The sequence below is a fragment of the Mchenga conophoros genome, linkage group LG15 (genome assembly GCF_057382185.1).
Source record: "Mchenga conophoros isolate Kocher_MC1m ecotype Shallow Benthic linkage group LG15, M_conophoros_male_GT1.1, whole genome shotgun sequence".
Classification (NCBI taxonomy): Eukaryota; Metazoa; Chordata; class Actinopteri; order Cichliformes; family Cichlidae; genus Mchenga; species Mchenga conophoros.
Genome location: NC_140540.1, coordinates 6802148 through 6818725, shown reverse-complemented (window position 1 = coordinate 6818725; position 16578 = coordinate 6802148). Strand labels below are relative to the sequence as shown.

Genomic DNA, 16578 nt, shown 5'->3' with positions numbered 1-16578 from the left:
CTTTAGATTTGAACTACCTGATGATCTTTCTTTCTCTCTTTTCCCTCAATATTTAATTTTTTTTTAAAAAACAACAACAAAACTTTATCTAAGACTTGCAAACTATAGTCAATGGAAGGAGGAGTTTCACATCTATGTAAAGGGGGAGCTTTTCCCTTTCCACCTGTCAGCTTTAAGGTGGACTGGCCTTAAAGGTGGAGTACCTCGATACTTAAGTGATACACCTGATTACTGGTTACTTTGAGTTGGTATGCAAGTACCATTTCATCTAATCAACACAGCTTTACAGTTCACATCCTCCGTTGTTTTCTGGTCCTTTCTCTTCCTTCCTGTTTTCTCTCTCCCTTTATGTCTGCTTCTCTTGCTGTCTTGACACTCTTACACTCCATCATTAACCTCCCACACTACCAGTGGGTGCTTTGTAGAGTTCTCTGTGTAATTATAGTAATTAGTCTGGGTAATATCTACTGACACACATAGACACAAACACGCATGTACGTACTCACAATATCCCACATGCGACATACAACGAAGCCAAGAGCTTTTCGCACCTAGAGGATTGTTGGATTTCTCTAGCAAAAAACTGAAAGATTTATTCTGACTTTATTATTGCATCAGCTCAACGTATATTGTTAAGCAAAGTATATTGTTAAGCACATATATTTGTTCAGGTTTTGCCCAGCTGCAATTATTTAGCGGAGTATTTTCCTTATAGTTAGCTCTGTGCTCTTTGATTACATGCTGACTAAAATGCTCTCCACTGATCAATTTACTGTTTTGATAGTTTTAATATGATCTAAGAATTAATCCAACATATAATAATTTTGGAAATATATTTAAAGTTATATAATTTTTTCCCTATGCAAAATCCTCTTATTAGACGGATTCATGGTAATATTCACTTGGCAAGTGATCATTAATGCCAAAATGATAATTTGACTTAATAATTTGACTTAATTTAAACTTATTTAATCAATGTGGTTTTATTTGACAAAGTGACACACTGATAAATTCGAAGAGCCCAACTCTGCAGTTCTTATAGCATTTTAGTATCTTTCAGTTGACTGTTTTGGTTTTACATTCAGTTATCCTTCATTATCCTGCTTTCTCAGATTCAAATATTTCTTAATTTCGAAGAATGAACTTGTAGGTTTTGGTGTCCTGAGCCAAACAAATACTCCAAATTGTTTTGCTTTTTCAAAAGCGGATCTAATATTTAGTTGCATTGCTATTTGATAAATTATATTGGAACAGACAGCAAAAACTTCATTGGGAACACCTGTTCAACTGCTTGTTAAGACAAATATTTAATCAGCCAAACATATGACCAAGACAAGCAGCTAAAGTTCAAAGCATCAGAATGGGGAATAAAGTTTATTAAAGTGACTCGGAACATGGCATGTTTGTTGGTGCCAGTTCGGCTGAGTATTTAAGAAACTGCTGATCTACTGAGACTATCTCTAGAGTTTACAGAAAATGGCCTGAAAAAGAAAAAATATCCAGTGAGCAGTACTACTCTGTTGGGATGTGAGCGATGACTCAAAAATGCCTTATTGATGCCAGAGATCAGAGGAGACTGCTTCAAGCTAGGAAGTAAACAGTAACTCAGTAACTCTTGTTACAACCAAGGTATGCAGAAGAGCACATCTGAATGCACAACATGTCGAACCAGGAAAGAGATGGCGACTGCAGCAGAAGACCACACTACTCCTGTCAGAAAAGAACAGGAAACTAAGGCTACAACTGAACAATAAAGGCTGCTTGGTCTGATCAGCCTTGAATTGTGCTGTCATGGCAGGTTAGCCTTGTGACAGTTTGACAGCCTGTCAAAATGCCACAGCCTACCTAAGTATTGAAGAATTGAGGGGTTTTGAAGGTAAAAGAGGGTCCAAACTAGTACTAGTAAGGTGTACCTAATAATGCATCCAGTGAAAGCGACACATGTGAACAGTACCTGACAGAGACCGCTGACGTTGGAAGTCATGCAGAAGAAGTAAAACTAAACAGACCATAGAAATCCTTCTGTGCATGCCAAAACTCTGACGGAAGTGATGCGTAACCATTCAGCTACCAGCTGGCTGTCAATCACAGCTAATGTCTGGAGGTGGGCAGCACCTAAGGCAGCCAGAGCATCTGCTGGTGGGTGTGGCCTCTGTGACCTGAAAATTTCTGCTCCTGATCAGACCACGTCGGTCCTGGATGGACTCTCATTTTAGCCCGCTGTTGCTCTTTCTGCTCGAGGCTTTGAAATGAGCAAAGAAAATACGAGGGTTCATCTCTTCCTTTCCACCAATTTATATACTTACTTATCTTACTTTTCTGTGACAGTCAAGTATAAGCCTTGTGAGAGTAAATATTACATTTTATGTCATTCAGATTCATCAGATGTGCTCGGCAGTGCTTCTGTTGAAAGATTCACCACGATACAACTGTCTCCAAATGCATAGTTAATGAAAGAGACTGACACTGGATGGAAATTTTGAAGCAGAGAGAGAGAGAGAGAGAAAAAGAAAATGAAACAGAGAAAAAAGTGAGAAACTAACTTATACATGAGCTGGCCTTTCCTTTCTACTTAGAAAAAAAAAGCACACACAGCCGGCAGCCTGGCAGAGCCTGGCAGAGCCTGCTCCTCCCTCCCCCCACCTGTTCTGCTTGCTGTGTTATTTGAAATTCACCAATGTGACAAGAAATGGAGCTGGCAGAAAGGGAAGGGCCAAGGCCATGATGCACACAACGCCCACCAGGCATTTCTTATGTCGCATGCAATATTCACAGTATTTAGTCTTTACAAAAAGCCTGCGGAGAGCAAGCCGGAGCGTCAGCTGATTGTTTGAACAATTTAGGCTTTTTTAGGTCTTAAAAAGGTTCTTTGGTGTTGTGACTTTGAGAAAATACTATACTATCAGCTATTTTAAGCTCAACAAGAACTTGTGAGTAAATATGACCTAATTAAAATATGACATCTGCAGCATCTTTACTTTAAACACTGTGGGTCTGAAATCCACAAGTCTGCAAAATGATTTAATCTGAGCATTTATATTCTGCAAATGTCACAAGAATGGAATTTGTCTTCTGTTTATAGGTTTATTTTTTGATTTTAGTTTTTATGCACTCATTGAAAAACTGGACCCAGAAGGTTTCCAGAGTTGTATACGTGGATGCTCAAACTCGTGCATACAGTTTCACACAGAGCATTTACTGTGCAGGGGATGGTCTCCAGGCTTTCAGATAGCAGAATAAGGAGTGCGACTGGACTTAATTCAGACAGATAAGAGTTGAACATTGAGATAATCCTGTTTCAGCTCTATTACAAACAGCCAGTATATGTGCTTTTTCTCCAGGGCATAGAGACATCGCTGCAATGGCCAGGTACCTGCCACCGGGAAAACCTTAAGTACTGACTCTCTCTCTTAGACACAGAAAAAACACCCCAAAACAAAACATAGAGAACAGCTTCTTTAGTCTAGCTTCAGTTATTTCTCTGCGGCAGAGAGAAACATTTTGCTCTTCAGGTGTGACTGGTTGTATCACCTTATACAGCTGCTTTTATTTCCATGCACATCTTTACTGTATACAGAGATCTGACGAAGTACTGAGAGTAAACAAGTAAATAAATCTGTTTTAATAAGTGTTTTACTACTTTTACTACATTATATTAATACTATTAGTGCTTTTAACATCTTAGAAATTGGGCAGCTCTCAACTGCTCCTATAATAATAATAAAAAAACAAAACTGAATGCATAAAATGAAGTGCTGGTTTTTCTTAGCCCAGAATGGGCCTCTGAGGGGGTGACTGCACATTTAAGCTCAATCATTTGACTCACTGCTACTGTGTAGCAGTAGCAGTGAGTCAAATTTCTTTTGTTAACAGTAATCTACCACTTTTCATTTCTGAAAGTTTGAATAAATATTAAGATAACAACTATTGTTGTACTTGAATTTAAAAAAACAACAAACAAACCCCAAACCGGCTTTAGGCAAGGCAAGGCAAGGCAAATTTATTTGTATAGCACAATTCAACAACAAGGTGATTCAAAGTGCTTTACAGAGACATTAGAAACAAAAACAAATAAAAAGCATGATTTAAAATTGATTAAAACAAGCAAACAAACTAACTAACTAAACACACACATTTCACACCTGTTCACCTTTACAAAATCATTGTTTACGGTGATTTTGCTTTCTTAATTGGGATGGGACAAGGGTCCTGAAACTAAAACAAAAAGATGATTTTTCACATTTTAAGTGTTTCTTATGACACTGATTTAAGTTCAAGGCTTATAAGTTCCTTCTTTTGTTCATATTGGACCTGATGCAGTACAGCGGGAAGCAGTGTTGGTCAAGTTACTTGAAAAAAGTAATCAGTAACTAATTACCGATTACTACCCCAAAAAAGTAATCCCATTACTTTACTCATTACTTATTTTCAAAAGTAATTAATTACTTAGTTACTTAGTTACTTTTTAAAAACATGATTTACAACCTGAATAGGTAATAAAGCAATAGATCTTTCAGCCCAATTCTACTTTTTCTACATAATCCAGCATACAAAATGTAATCAAATGGAAAAGTCTCTTTTTAAAACTTGTTTTATTAGTTTTAATCTTTTAACTTTATGCATCAAGCAAAGATTTAATTATATGCAACATTCTCTGACTGGAAGAAATTTGTTTAACATTTAAACTTATTTTCTGCACATTCCAGAACATAAAATAATTCTTTTTTTTGTGTTTCTCTGTGAGTTTCCCATTACGTGGTAGTGCACTCGGTGCTTGCTTGGAAGTTCAGGGGGTTTTTTTCGCTGTAAGAAGAAGTTTTCTTCCCACGCACAACGGACACTAATGTTTTTGTCACTTTTTATGGAATCAAACTCAAAGTAAGGTCAGTACTTCCACGCTTTAAACGCTGCACGCTCATACTCTCTCCCGCACTCGATATATGATCCATTGTTGATCTGCACACAGCTGTTGTCACGAACGTCGCACTCGCTTACGTCACTGTCATGAGACATTCTCGCAAAAAATCACGGTTTTAGTAACGCAGTAACGCAGCGTTCCTACGGGAAAGTAACGGTAATCTAATTACCGTTTTTGCAATAGTAATCCCTTACCTGAAAAAAGTAATCAGATTACAGTAACGCGTTACTGCCCATCTCTGGCGGGGAGTAATGTCACGACTGACAGCTGCAGTCACAGAAAATCTTTCTTATCTCTCTTCAGGGATTAAGTACAGATGCAGTGCTGAGAAGAAATGCAGCATTTACTGTCCATGACCGTGACTGTGTGTTTCAAACCAATAAAGAGAGATGTTCTGGTTCACTACTGTAGCAGACTGTAATTCTTTGATGGATTACCATAACATTTTGTAAATACAGTACTGCAAAAAAGTCTTATATCACCCCTCGTTTGCACAGATCTAACGACCTTCAACACAACCTGAAGTCTCTTAGACAAGCTTTGATGTAATTTCTTTAAGAAGTCTTCAGGAATAATTCTCCAGGCTTCTTGAAGGACATTCAAAGCTGTTTTCCTGGATGATCACACACTGCTTCACTAATGTTGAGGTCCGGTTTCTGGGGAGGTCAGTCCATGACTGATACTTCCAGTTTTCCTTCTTTAGGTTAGCTTCTTGAGAGCTAAACTTCCACTGAGAAAATTTCTGATTCTTTGGGAATCAGCTTGTTGGTACAGAATTATCTATTTTATATCTGTCCAATTGTGTCATGTTTTGGCATTCTTGCATAGATTGTTCAGGACTTTCCTGGAAATGAGTGGAAAAGCAGCCAATGTCCAAAGAAAACCTTTGAAAGACCTTCAGAAAGTCTGGAGAACTATTGCTTGAGACCCCTTAAAAAGTAACAAAACAATCTGGCTCTTCAGAACTAAAATGTTAAAAAATTAGGGGTGACTCAAGACTTTTGCACATTCATGTACATTTAAGGTCCTTTAAGTGTACTCATGCCCTGAATAGCTGTCTACAAATTTCTCCACATGATTTTGTTGAAGGCTTATTGCATTCAATATATCCGCATTTGTCTCAAAGCACTAAGTTGTGTAAGTGCAATTTACCTGTGTGATGTTTCTATTTGAAACAATAAAAAAAACCCTTTCTGGTTCATTTCATCCGGAGTCTGTTTTGGCCTCGCTGGAGATTAACCAGAATGGAAAACTCCTCAAAGGTTTTTATCATGTCGGACTATAAACATCGCAGAGATATTTGATAGCAAAGTACATCAGAACTGTTAAAACAATAACTTCTTGGATTGTTTTTGGTAACAGTATGACTTGTGGTGTTTTTCCCACAGGCACCTTCATCTCAGCGTTCACAGTGCTGTGCGGCGCTCGCAGTGAGCTGATCTCAGAGCGAGGTGTTTGCTGTGTATTCTGGCTCAACGTAGCAGCAGCCCTGATTCAGATCCTCACAGCTGTTATCATGGTCGGATGGATCATGAGCATCTTCTGGGGAATGGACATGGTCATCCTGGCAAGTCAGTAGCAGCTACTAGTGTCTGTGTTTGTCTTCCCCTTTGCTTTCTTTTCTCCACATGTGTCACATGCACTTTTAAAGTTAGTTTCAGCAAGCAAAACATAAGGTCCAGGGACCAGAATTGGCCCAGTAAAGAGTCCGATCTGGCCCTCTGAATGGTTAAAATAAATTAGCATAAATTTTGATTTGTGTTTTTCTGTGGATCATCTGTGGATTAACAGAAACTTTTGTTTAAAATTACAGGACAATCTGGGCAATGAGCTACTGGAACTTTTTCCTGTAATTTAACAGATTTTGTTCTTACCATTTAAGCACAGATTTCTTTCATTTAATACGAAACATTTCTTTGTCATGTCAAAAAACTCAGACATACTGTTGAAATTACACTTCTTTTCCTTATATTGAGTTATTTCATGGGTTAAATGTGTAGTTAAATTTATTTACACTGACAGAAAGGGGAGTTTCACCGGTCTGGCCCAAATCAGCCATCGCTGATGGCAGCCAAAGCCCTCCCATGTGCTCCAAAAATTACTCTGTTTGCACTAAATGCCCTCCAGTAAATTATCTTTAGTTATTTAACACTGACCTGCTGCTGTTAAAGCAGAACTTATTTTATTTCACTTAGGAAATATCAAAGCTAAATATTGCATCCTCAAGACGTGGCAGAGCCGAAAAATGAAATAACATAATTACGACCCATTTTTAAAGAATTGTATGATCAGCTGGAAACCAGGGCGCTCGGTGAGATTTGTTGCTGGTTTGGGTCTTTTCTGTGGTTTTTATTGGTGAAAAAAATAAAATAAAATAAAATAAAGCAGGATAATAGCAGCATTATCCTTCAAGGCCTGTGTTGCAAAGGGATGCAATCAGTGGCTCTGGATTACAAAGTTGTTCAAAGGATTTTACATAAATCGTGCAGAAACATGAAAGAAAGAAAGATGCAGAGAACAGACATGAAAAGGTTGGGTAATTTTACCCCTCTCTGTCAGGAACTCAGCCTCTCCTTAGGCACTGATGCATGAACAAGTGCACACACACACACACACGCACAAGAGTCACCATTGTCTCAGTGCAGCCTTTGAATTATCCACAGCCCTGTAAGTGTCCTTATGTGAGGTAGCCTAATTGCTGCCTGCCTGCGCCACCAGAGTGTATCGATTCGCACACGCCTGCGAGAACGTGCGTGTTTGTTGTGCGCGAGGTACAGTAATTGTGTGTGTGTGGGAGTGAGCGGCCCCCCCCCCCCCCGGTGTGTTTTTGTTCACTGATCCCCGCTGTTTTTCAGGCCTCTGGGCACACATCTTCTGCAACTGTTACTGTAAAAATCATTCTCTGGTAGCATGTTGAATATTCGGGTTTGCGTAAGATGACTGTTTCCCAGTTGGACTGAAATAATGCCGGCTGTTTATTTAGAAGATCAGTTGTTATTCAGTTATTCATTACCACAATACGCGGTAGCTTTGAGAGTTCATGCTCGTATGGGCTGATTCAGCTTTCTTCCTCTATGCATTTAATGCCTCTGAAAATGTGGTCTCTGTGTGAGCTTCCTCCCTCTCTCCCTCTAATGAGCCTGTGCTGTATATGATCAGTTTCCTCTCTCTTCATAACTCCAGCTCCACATACATGGCTGCCGCCCTCTTCTTTTTTTCCCATCTATCTAATGATCGTGGTGTTATCTCCCTCCCACTGATCGCCTTCCATCTGCCTTTTTTCTCCATCCAGTGATTGTTCCTGTTTGATCTTCTCATATCTTTGCTTCCTCTCTTCCTCTCCTTCCTGCTCACTCTCACATAATTCCTCCCACTCGCTGCCCGCTCCCCAGTCTTCCTCGCCACCTCAGTTTCTTCTTCAGTTTTTGGTTTTCACTGGTTCCCGTCTCCATCTCTCATCCCATCGATCCAGTGGATGAGGGTCATGTTACTGTAAATGTGTTCATTTGATCATGTAATGTACCCTGCCACTCAGATGTTTGAGCTCACTTCCAAATGTCCTTGCTTTTAAAGAAAAATAAGTTTAAAAAAAAAAAACAGACAAACTTTAAATTAATTTGAAATGCTGCAAGTTACAAATGATTTATGGTTATTACTGGAATATCTACTTAAGCATACAGATGATCATTGTCAGCCACCACTGCTCCAGTACAAAAAAATACTGATTATAATATTTAATAAATATGAGATGATAAATAACTGATTATTCTGTTAAACAATAACTTTTAAACTAAAATAAAAACTCATTTTGTTTCAACAGTGAGGATGTTTACGTTACCCCCAAAACTGCTGCGTTTATTTGTAGCTCAAAAGGGTTTCATAGTTCATACTGAACTGTTTTCTTTGAACTACATCAGTGCTGTCAGCTTCACACATCACCTTAAAAACAGTGAAACGTGTTCTCACTAACCGTCTCTTGTCTCTTTTCTCCCCCTCTACGCTGCTCCTTCACGAAAGTTTCTGATGGTAGGTGTCTCTTTTTTCCCTTCTTTTACAACCAACAGTCCCCCACTGAGTTAATAAAACTGCGGAGGATGTAGAAGCAAGTCAAAGAAATAGCGAACAGCGAGCTTTTTTTTTTCCTAAATTTAACACAGTTATTGTAAGCCAGAAACAAACAGTTACCCTTAAAGGACTTCAACACAAATCGGAACGTTCTCACGATCTTGGCAGCAAGAGTTTGGCAACTCACTGCTTTCTATTTGTGTGACAACGTCCTGCTCATCAGTGGACTGAGCTGTCATGGAGCCTGGTCTGCTAAGCTCAGTAAATGTTCATACACATCCAGCCATGTTTAATCCGACATACCTGATTCGAAACTATGGTATCGCACCATGTAATATGACTAAAAGCTTAGTGACGGCTTTACTAAATGAGCTGAGTTTACCCATGGTGTGTGTGATTAAAGAGCTCCACAAGAATGCTCAGTTCTCATTCCCAGAGTTAACCATGCATTTTCTTAACTGCTTGTCCATCTTCAGGGTAAGGAGGGCTGGAAGGACCAGGAAAATCCCTGGATAACCATGCCTGCCCATTTGGAAACACCATTTAAGCCAGGCTTGTCCAACTCCAGGCCTCGAGGGCTGGTGTCCTGCAGGTTTTAGATCTCACCCTGGGTAAACACACCTGAATCAAATGATTAGTTCATTACCAGGCCTCTGGAGAACTACAAGACATGCTGAGGAGGTCAGTTAGCTATTTAAATCAGCTGTGATGGATCAAGGACACATCTAAAACCTGCAGGACACCACCCCTCGAGGCCTGGGTTTGGACACCGCTGATTGAAGCTAACATGCATGTCTTTGGACTGTGGGATGAAGCAATGTTAGACGCATTTAGAACAAGCACACTCCAGGCAACTGGTGGATTCTGAGTTATTTGTCATGGATAACAACATTAAACAAAGTCTGCATGCTTGTTCTGTTAGACAAACCCAAGTCTGCTGCTCCACTCACATGACTCCCTCCTCCCACTTTAACATATATCCAACACACCGCGTAATCACAGTACTGCACCTAATCTGCCAGTACTTATTCTAATGCAGAGGGTATGGGCATACATAGACTCTTCCAGGAGTTAAGCTGCTGCCATCACTGCTGCTGCTGCTGCTTACAGTGTTTCAACATCTTCCCCCGTCATCCTGTAGGTTTTGGGGGAGATTTGGAGCTTTTTCCTATAGGGGAAATAAGCATTACCTTTCCTCCCTCCCCGCAGAGATAATGCTTGGTTTATAGTTCTGGGTTAAATGTGCGGCAGACCTAAAACACTGCAAACTACACTTTGCACCTTGCCAACCTCTGTGATAGGTCTATTTGGAAGTATTGTGCTGCACAAACACAGTACATTTGCTTAACTGTATTAAACTTGCTTGTGCAGTATAGGCACATGCCATTATCTTGATGCCGAAGCTCTGTTCTTGTTTCTATTGACTCTTATTTGCGCTTTATTATCTCCAAGTCCAGCATGTTCAGCTCACCTCCACCTGTGATGGCAAAAAGATGCAGAAACAGCTGTGCAAAAGTATCTCCAACAAACACAGGATTCAAAGCAGCCTAGTTTTGCCCCTCATGCCTCGTGGTAGTCCCCACCAGGGTCCTGCCAAGTTCCGCTTTCAATTTTGCCAAATTGAATGAAATGAAGAGTAAAATCATGACTGCTGTCAACAGTTCAAAATGAATGATTTGTAATTGCATGCGGGCATTTAAAAACCTTTTTAAAAATGATAGCAGGGACACCAAATGATAGAGAGCCTTGTGTTCCCTCCCTCCTCAGGCTGCAGAGACCAGGGCATTCCTCAGGATGTGTGAGGGAAGCCGCTCTCATGCTAGCTGGTGGGTCGCACGGACAGCTTGACCTCTTTGACCTCCCCAAAGGTGACTTTTTCATTAGTAATGACCTTGAGCTGACACCATGTAGAGGCCGAGACGTGATGAATGGATTCATTAATGAACAGTGAAGCGAGAGGCTGCCCTTCATGGAAATCTTTAATCGCTGGCTGCTGATTGGTCACATTTACGTTTGCCGAAAATTATACTTAGCATTTACAGCCACAAGAAATATAAGGGATAATAATGATATTAATAATGAATAAAAACTACATGTGTTGACTTTGTTGAGTAATTATAAAAGTGATGTTGGATTTTTTTCATTGTTCTTTGATTTAATTGCCAAATATGGATAAAGGAAAATTTGTGAGCTGCTTGATTGAGCTGCCCCAGGACTTTTTATCACATGTTTTAAATGTTGTATCAGAGACTACCTTTAGCCTTAGCTTCTAGTGTATTGTGGCCTTTCCCTTACAGTTTTGTTATAATATCAAATCGCTAGTCTTCTCCATGTAATGTCAGGATATACAGTAACAGCCACAGCGCTGTATGTCCATCGATCTTCATACAAAACAATCCCAAAACTCAACATCACAGCACATGAGCCCGGGCTGTGAAACACACGTCTTCCTGTGGAGCATGTCATGGTTAAAATACAACACCATGCTACGCGATATTCACTCAACTCTGAGTAAAAACTCATGACAATGGATTGAAAATCTGCAACCAGGCGATTATCTTATCCTTGCTAATAAAGCTAATATGTTTTTTTGCTGGTCACATGATGTGCGTGAGCCTAAAAAAACCTGAGAAAAACCGAGTTAAAAATGATTCATTCTTCCTGATGAATATTTGATTTGAGTTTTCATACCTCTTAAATGTGTAAATCAGTGCCAAAGGGATATAGCACATTATTCCTGCACTGTATCTAATTAACAGTCTCAAAATATCAGCTCCCACTATTAATCACTCTGGAAGACACACTGTCTGTCACATTATGATGAAGATAAAGTTACAGGCCCATGTTCGAACAGCTATTGTTTGTTAATTGATGAGAGTCGGTGGAAGCCACCAGCTCCTCCCATTAGAAACTCCGAGCTCCCTTTTTGAAACAATCAGATCAGAAACATTTAAAGCTGATTAATTCACTGTTTCGTGTCACATGCAGCCAAACGTAAGTGGTGCATTTGTGTGATGGATAGTGTGCAATATTCAAGAGGGAGACTGAAGAATGTGGTTCAGCTGTGTAAGTGGTCCTGAAGCTAAAAGGGGGAGAAATGTGCATCACTCTGTAAGTTGCGGTGGAATTGTTGAGCCAAATAAAGCCTTTCCCATGATACCCCATCAGCTTTCTCATGCACCACATCATTGCCCTATTTCCCTTAAAAAAATACCCAAGAGTATAACAAGTCAAAAAGGCTATAAAAAATAAAAATATAGTAAATGACAATGAAAAACAGTGTACTAGATCAAAATTATTAAGTGTGTTGGCAGGAAATAATTAATAAAATCCGGTTCATTTATACCCTATTTCTTTCCCTGATCACTAAGACTTTAAATGCAGATACCTTCGGGGAAGAACATTAATGGCCGGCTAGTGTACATTTTTTAAGTTATAATAGAGTGCTGTTTTTTCTTTGGCAAGAGCCAGGACTTAAGGGACTGAAAATGCTTACGTTTAAATCACCATCAGCTATTTTATGTTTAGACCTGATTCTTGTGGGTGTGAAGTTTGGTTTCTCGTTGATGTGTGACTGAGAGCAGTGGTAGGGTTTAGCTGGGAGCGGGCCACCACAATAAAGACTCTTAAAGCGATGAATCAGCCCGACATTTGTCTTCAGTGTAGCTGTTAATGGTACTGACTGCAACAACAATCACTTAACTGAGTGGTGCAAGGTCAGTGTTGCTTCAGGATGTGTTTTACATTAATAGACAGCTTATAGAGATTACGATAGAAATGATAAAACGACCTTACAATAGCAAATAAACAGCTGCAGTGTTACACTGTAAAGCTCAATCACTCACTGGCCATTTCATTAGGTTTACCTCACATGGCAGCAACTCTGTCCATTTAGGCATGCAGACATGGTCAAGATGAAGATCAAGATCAGAGAATGGCCAGATTTCAATGGCCAAACTGATAGGAAGGCAACACTAACTCAAATAACCTTCTCTGAATGCACTACACCTTAACGCACATGGGCCACAGCACTCATGCCACTCATGTCTGCTATAAACAAGAAACTGAAACTAGAGCTCACACTGGCTCATCAAAATTGGACATTAGGAGATTGGAAAAATGTTGCCTTGTCTGATGAGTCTCAATTTCGGCAGCAAAATGCAGATGGTAGGGTGAGAATTTGGCATAAGCAACATAAAAGCATGAATCCATCCTGCCTTTTTTAAAAGATTTAGGCTGCTGAGTACCAACTGAGCATTGTTTAAAGACCACAGCCTCCACAGTGGCCACAGTGTACCCGTCTTCTGATGGCTACTTCCATCAGAATAACTCACAAAGCCGAGGTCATCGATTTTTGAACATGACAGTGAGTTCAAATGACCTCCACAGTCATCGGATCTCAATCCAATAGGACGCCTTTGGGATGTGATGGGACAGGAGATTCAGCCAACAAATCCACAGCAACTATGTGATGCTATCATGTCAACATGGACCAAAATCTCTGAGAAATGTTTCCAGCAACTTGTTGCATTTGTGCCACGAACAGATAAGGCAGTTCTGAAGGCAAACGTGGATCCAACCCATTACTAGCAAGGTGTACCTAATGAAGTGGTTGTGACTAGTCTACTGACTAGAGTTTAAACAATAGCAAATCTCACCAACAGCACTTTACTGTATTTTAACAGTGGAATTTGTTTGCTGCTGAAAACAGTAAAAATGCTCCTCAGAGCGTTTTAAATACAGGTACGCGAATCATTTCTTATGACATATGAAATAGAAAAGTGGACTCGTAATAATACAAATTCATTCATTCATGTGATTTTTACCCCATACTTTGTAATGCTGATAAATCACTTTGAGTTTTTTTTATGATATTCGTTATTTTAGACAAATGCCTTTTAGGAAGATTTCTGTATTTTAGTTGAGAACACCAATATTTTTATGTTTTAAATGTGCACATGTCGTACAGTGTTAGTGTGTGAACATAGAGGTAATGATAATGATGATGATGGTAATGATGTCTGTAATGGTGATGATATCTTATGCCTTACAACGGACTGATGTTCTCTCACATGTGTTTCTGTATGTGTGGTGCTGGAGTTTCTTTTCATAGATCTAAATATGAAACAATTTTGTCACAATCTTGGTTTTTTTTGTGTTTCTTTAGTGTGTTTAAGGGGGAACATTAAATAGATGTTGTGCTTTTTTTAAATTGTGGAACAGTATTTTTTTTCCTGCATGAACCTTTGGTGTCAAATGACCACTTGCATAATTTATGATTGTGGCTTATTTTTGTGGCTTTGCTGCGTCGGTATTAAGCAGTTTGAGGCAAAAGATATAAAAGTCTTGCAATTAAAAGTCATTTTAGTCCAAATATGGGAAACTTGTAACTGTATGGTGCGTGCTTTGTTGAATCAATATATGCCTCAGTCATTAACTACAATGACTTCTTGCACATTTATTAACTGCTTCCTACTAACCTAACAGAAAGACTTCTTGGTTATTCATCCTCTAAATTAAAGGTGTTTCATATTTGTGGAGTGTCTCACCTGCATTCAATCTGGTTTAATAGCTGCAGTCTATGTTTTTCATCTGGAAACCATAAAGCAGCATTTATGCTTTACATTTTTATGTAAATAAATCATTTGTGGATGGACTTTCATTTGACTCGTATTTTTGAACACGTCTGCTGGTTGCAGACCGTGACATGTTTGACATTTATCTCCAGTATAAACTTGATTGTTGAAAGTCTGTTTCATCCAGAAACTGCAGTAATGTGCAAAAGTCTTGAGCAACCCTGTATTTCTGTATATTTTGCCCCCAGACTGTCTTGTCATTTTTAAGACCAGTGGCTCAAGAACTGCTGGTCTTGAGCAATAGTTTTCCAGACTTATTTTCTCTCCCACTTATTCTCAGTCCAGCCTTGTACCTTACCATTTTCATCTTTATGTTTGATTGTTAAACCATTTACCATTGAACTATGAATCATTCAAGCATAAGACAGGCACCAACTAATCTGGGTAAATTCCCAGATGATTAAACATGCAACCATTTTGCTGGCAATAACTGAAATGAGTAAAGAAAATCAACAGCCTATTTATGCAAGATAATTCATAATTTTATTGGGGGGCGGTATATTGTTTGGGTCTGATTATTGGGGGGCGGGGGGGGGGGGGCGGTATATTGTTTGGGTCTGATTATTGGGGGCGGGGGGTCATAACCCCCCAAACCCCACTGGAAATTACGCCTCTGGAACCACTGCAATACCATCTGGAAACCTTTTTAGCATGACAATGATCTCAAACACACACATCATGACACATGACTATTGGTCGTGGATAGGCCTCCCCTGAGACCGGACCTCAATATTATTTAGGCAGTGTGGGAGCATTTTGGCAGACCAAAAGGGGGGTGCTCTAGCAATGTTACTAAAAATTAAATAATTAATTATTGTTGAAATTGCGCTTTTTAAAGGTATCTTTGGTTGGTCATCATCTGTTCAGGTTATTATAATTATTTTTCCTGGTCCAGCCCACTTGAGATCAGATTTGCTGTATGTGGGCCAGGAGTTAAAATGTGTTTACCAAATATGAGGTAATTTAGAGTTTATCTGATTTAGAGGCTGAGATGTGCAGGTCTTGATTACTTCATAAAAATTAACTCCCATGTTGCTAAAAATAAATAAATAAATGTGTCATTGACCTTCTCCACACTTACGAGGACAAACCTGGTGCAAAAACACGCTGAAGAAAACTGGTAAAGGCTGTGCAGTAAGAGCAGTTTGGCTTTTTGATTGTACACAGGCTTGATTTTGGTCACCAAATAAGGATTTCTTACCCCTTGCTTTTTCTGACCAGATGTCTCTTCCACGGCATCCTACTAACACGCCCACCATCCTCTGTGTCATGTAAACACAGCCACAGTTGAGACAAATCTCTTTCAGCTCAGCAAGTTGGAGTGTCAGTACAGACATTCATGGCACTGGGATGAAGCACAGCACCTACGTGGGCTAGAAAAACGTCTTAATCCAAACATGGATGCTGGATGCCCGTCTTAACAAACTGCCACACAGCCAGGGTTTATAAAGTAGTTCTAAAAAGTATTTTGAGTTTGATAGACAGGATGTTCAGATAGATTTTCTAACATTATTATACAGTATTGTGTGAAAGCCTTGAGGCACTCCTAATTTTTTAACATTTCTTTTCATTTTTAAAGTGATCTCGAGCAATAGTTTTTAGGCTTACTGAAGGTATTTTTTTCCTCTGGACAGAACCTGAAAAATCCACGAAAAACATCAAAAATAACACCCTTTGATGGGGATAAAATAGCCTTTTTGCACTAACAAGGCAGTTCTCAGAGAGCTGTTAGCTAAAAACTTATATATCTCGGCATGCCATGCAGTGTGTCCTTGAGGAAGCTGGTATCTGGTACAGGGCCCGAGCGATGAACTGGACCACTAGTTGATCCATCTACTGTTGATCCAAAATGGCCTCAGTGGAAAGGTGGCAATCAGGAAGCCACCGTCAAGAAAGGGAAACAGGGAGAAAGGCTGAGGTATTCCAGATTACACAAGAACTGGACTGAAAGTCAGTGTC

At 39.5% G+C, this 16578-nt stretch overlaps 1 protein-coding gene across 2 annotated transcripts in view; it reads left to right on the top strand.

Moving 5' to 3' along the window:
• Positions 1 to 16578, top strand: part of stum (stum, mechanosensory transduction mediator homolog) — a 41434-nt gene that overhangs the window by 6127 nt on the left and 18729 nt on the right. The window contains exons 2-3 of one of the 2 annotated variants that reach the window (XM_085246053.1): positions 6307 to 6489; positions 10751 to 14645. In XM_085246053.1, coding sequence (XP_085102179.1) covers positions 6307 to 6489; positions 10751 to 10785 — 218 coding nt within the window. In that variant the 3' untranslated portion in view covers positions 10786 to 14645. Of the gene's footprint in view, positions 1 to 6306; positions 6490 to 10750; positions 14646 to 16578 lie in introns of those variants that run through there. The other variant, XM_085246054.1, reaches the window with a different exon arrangement.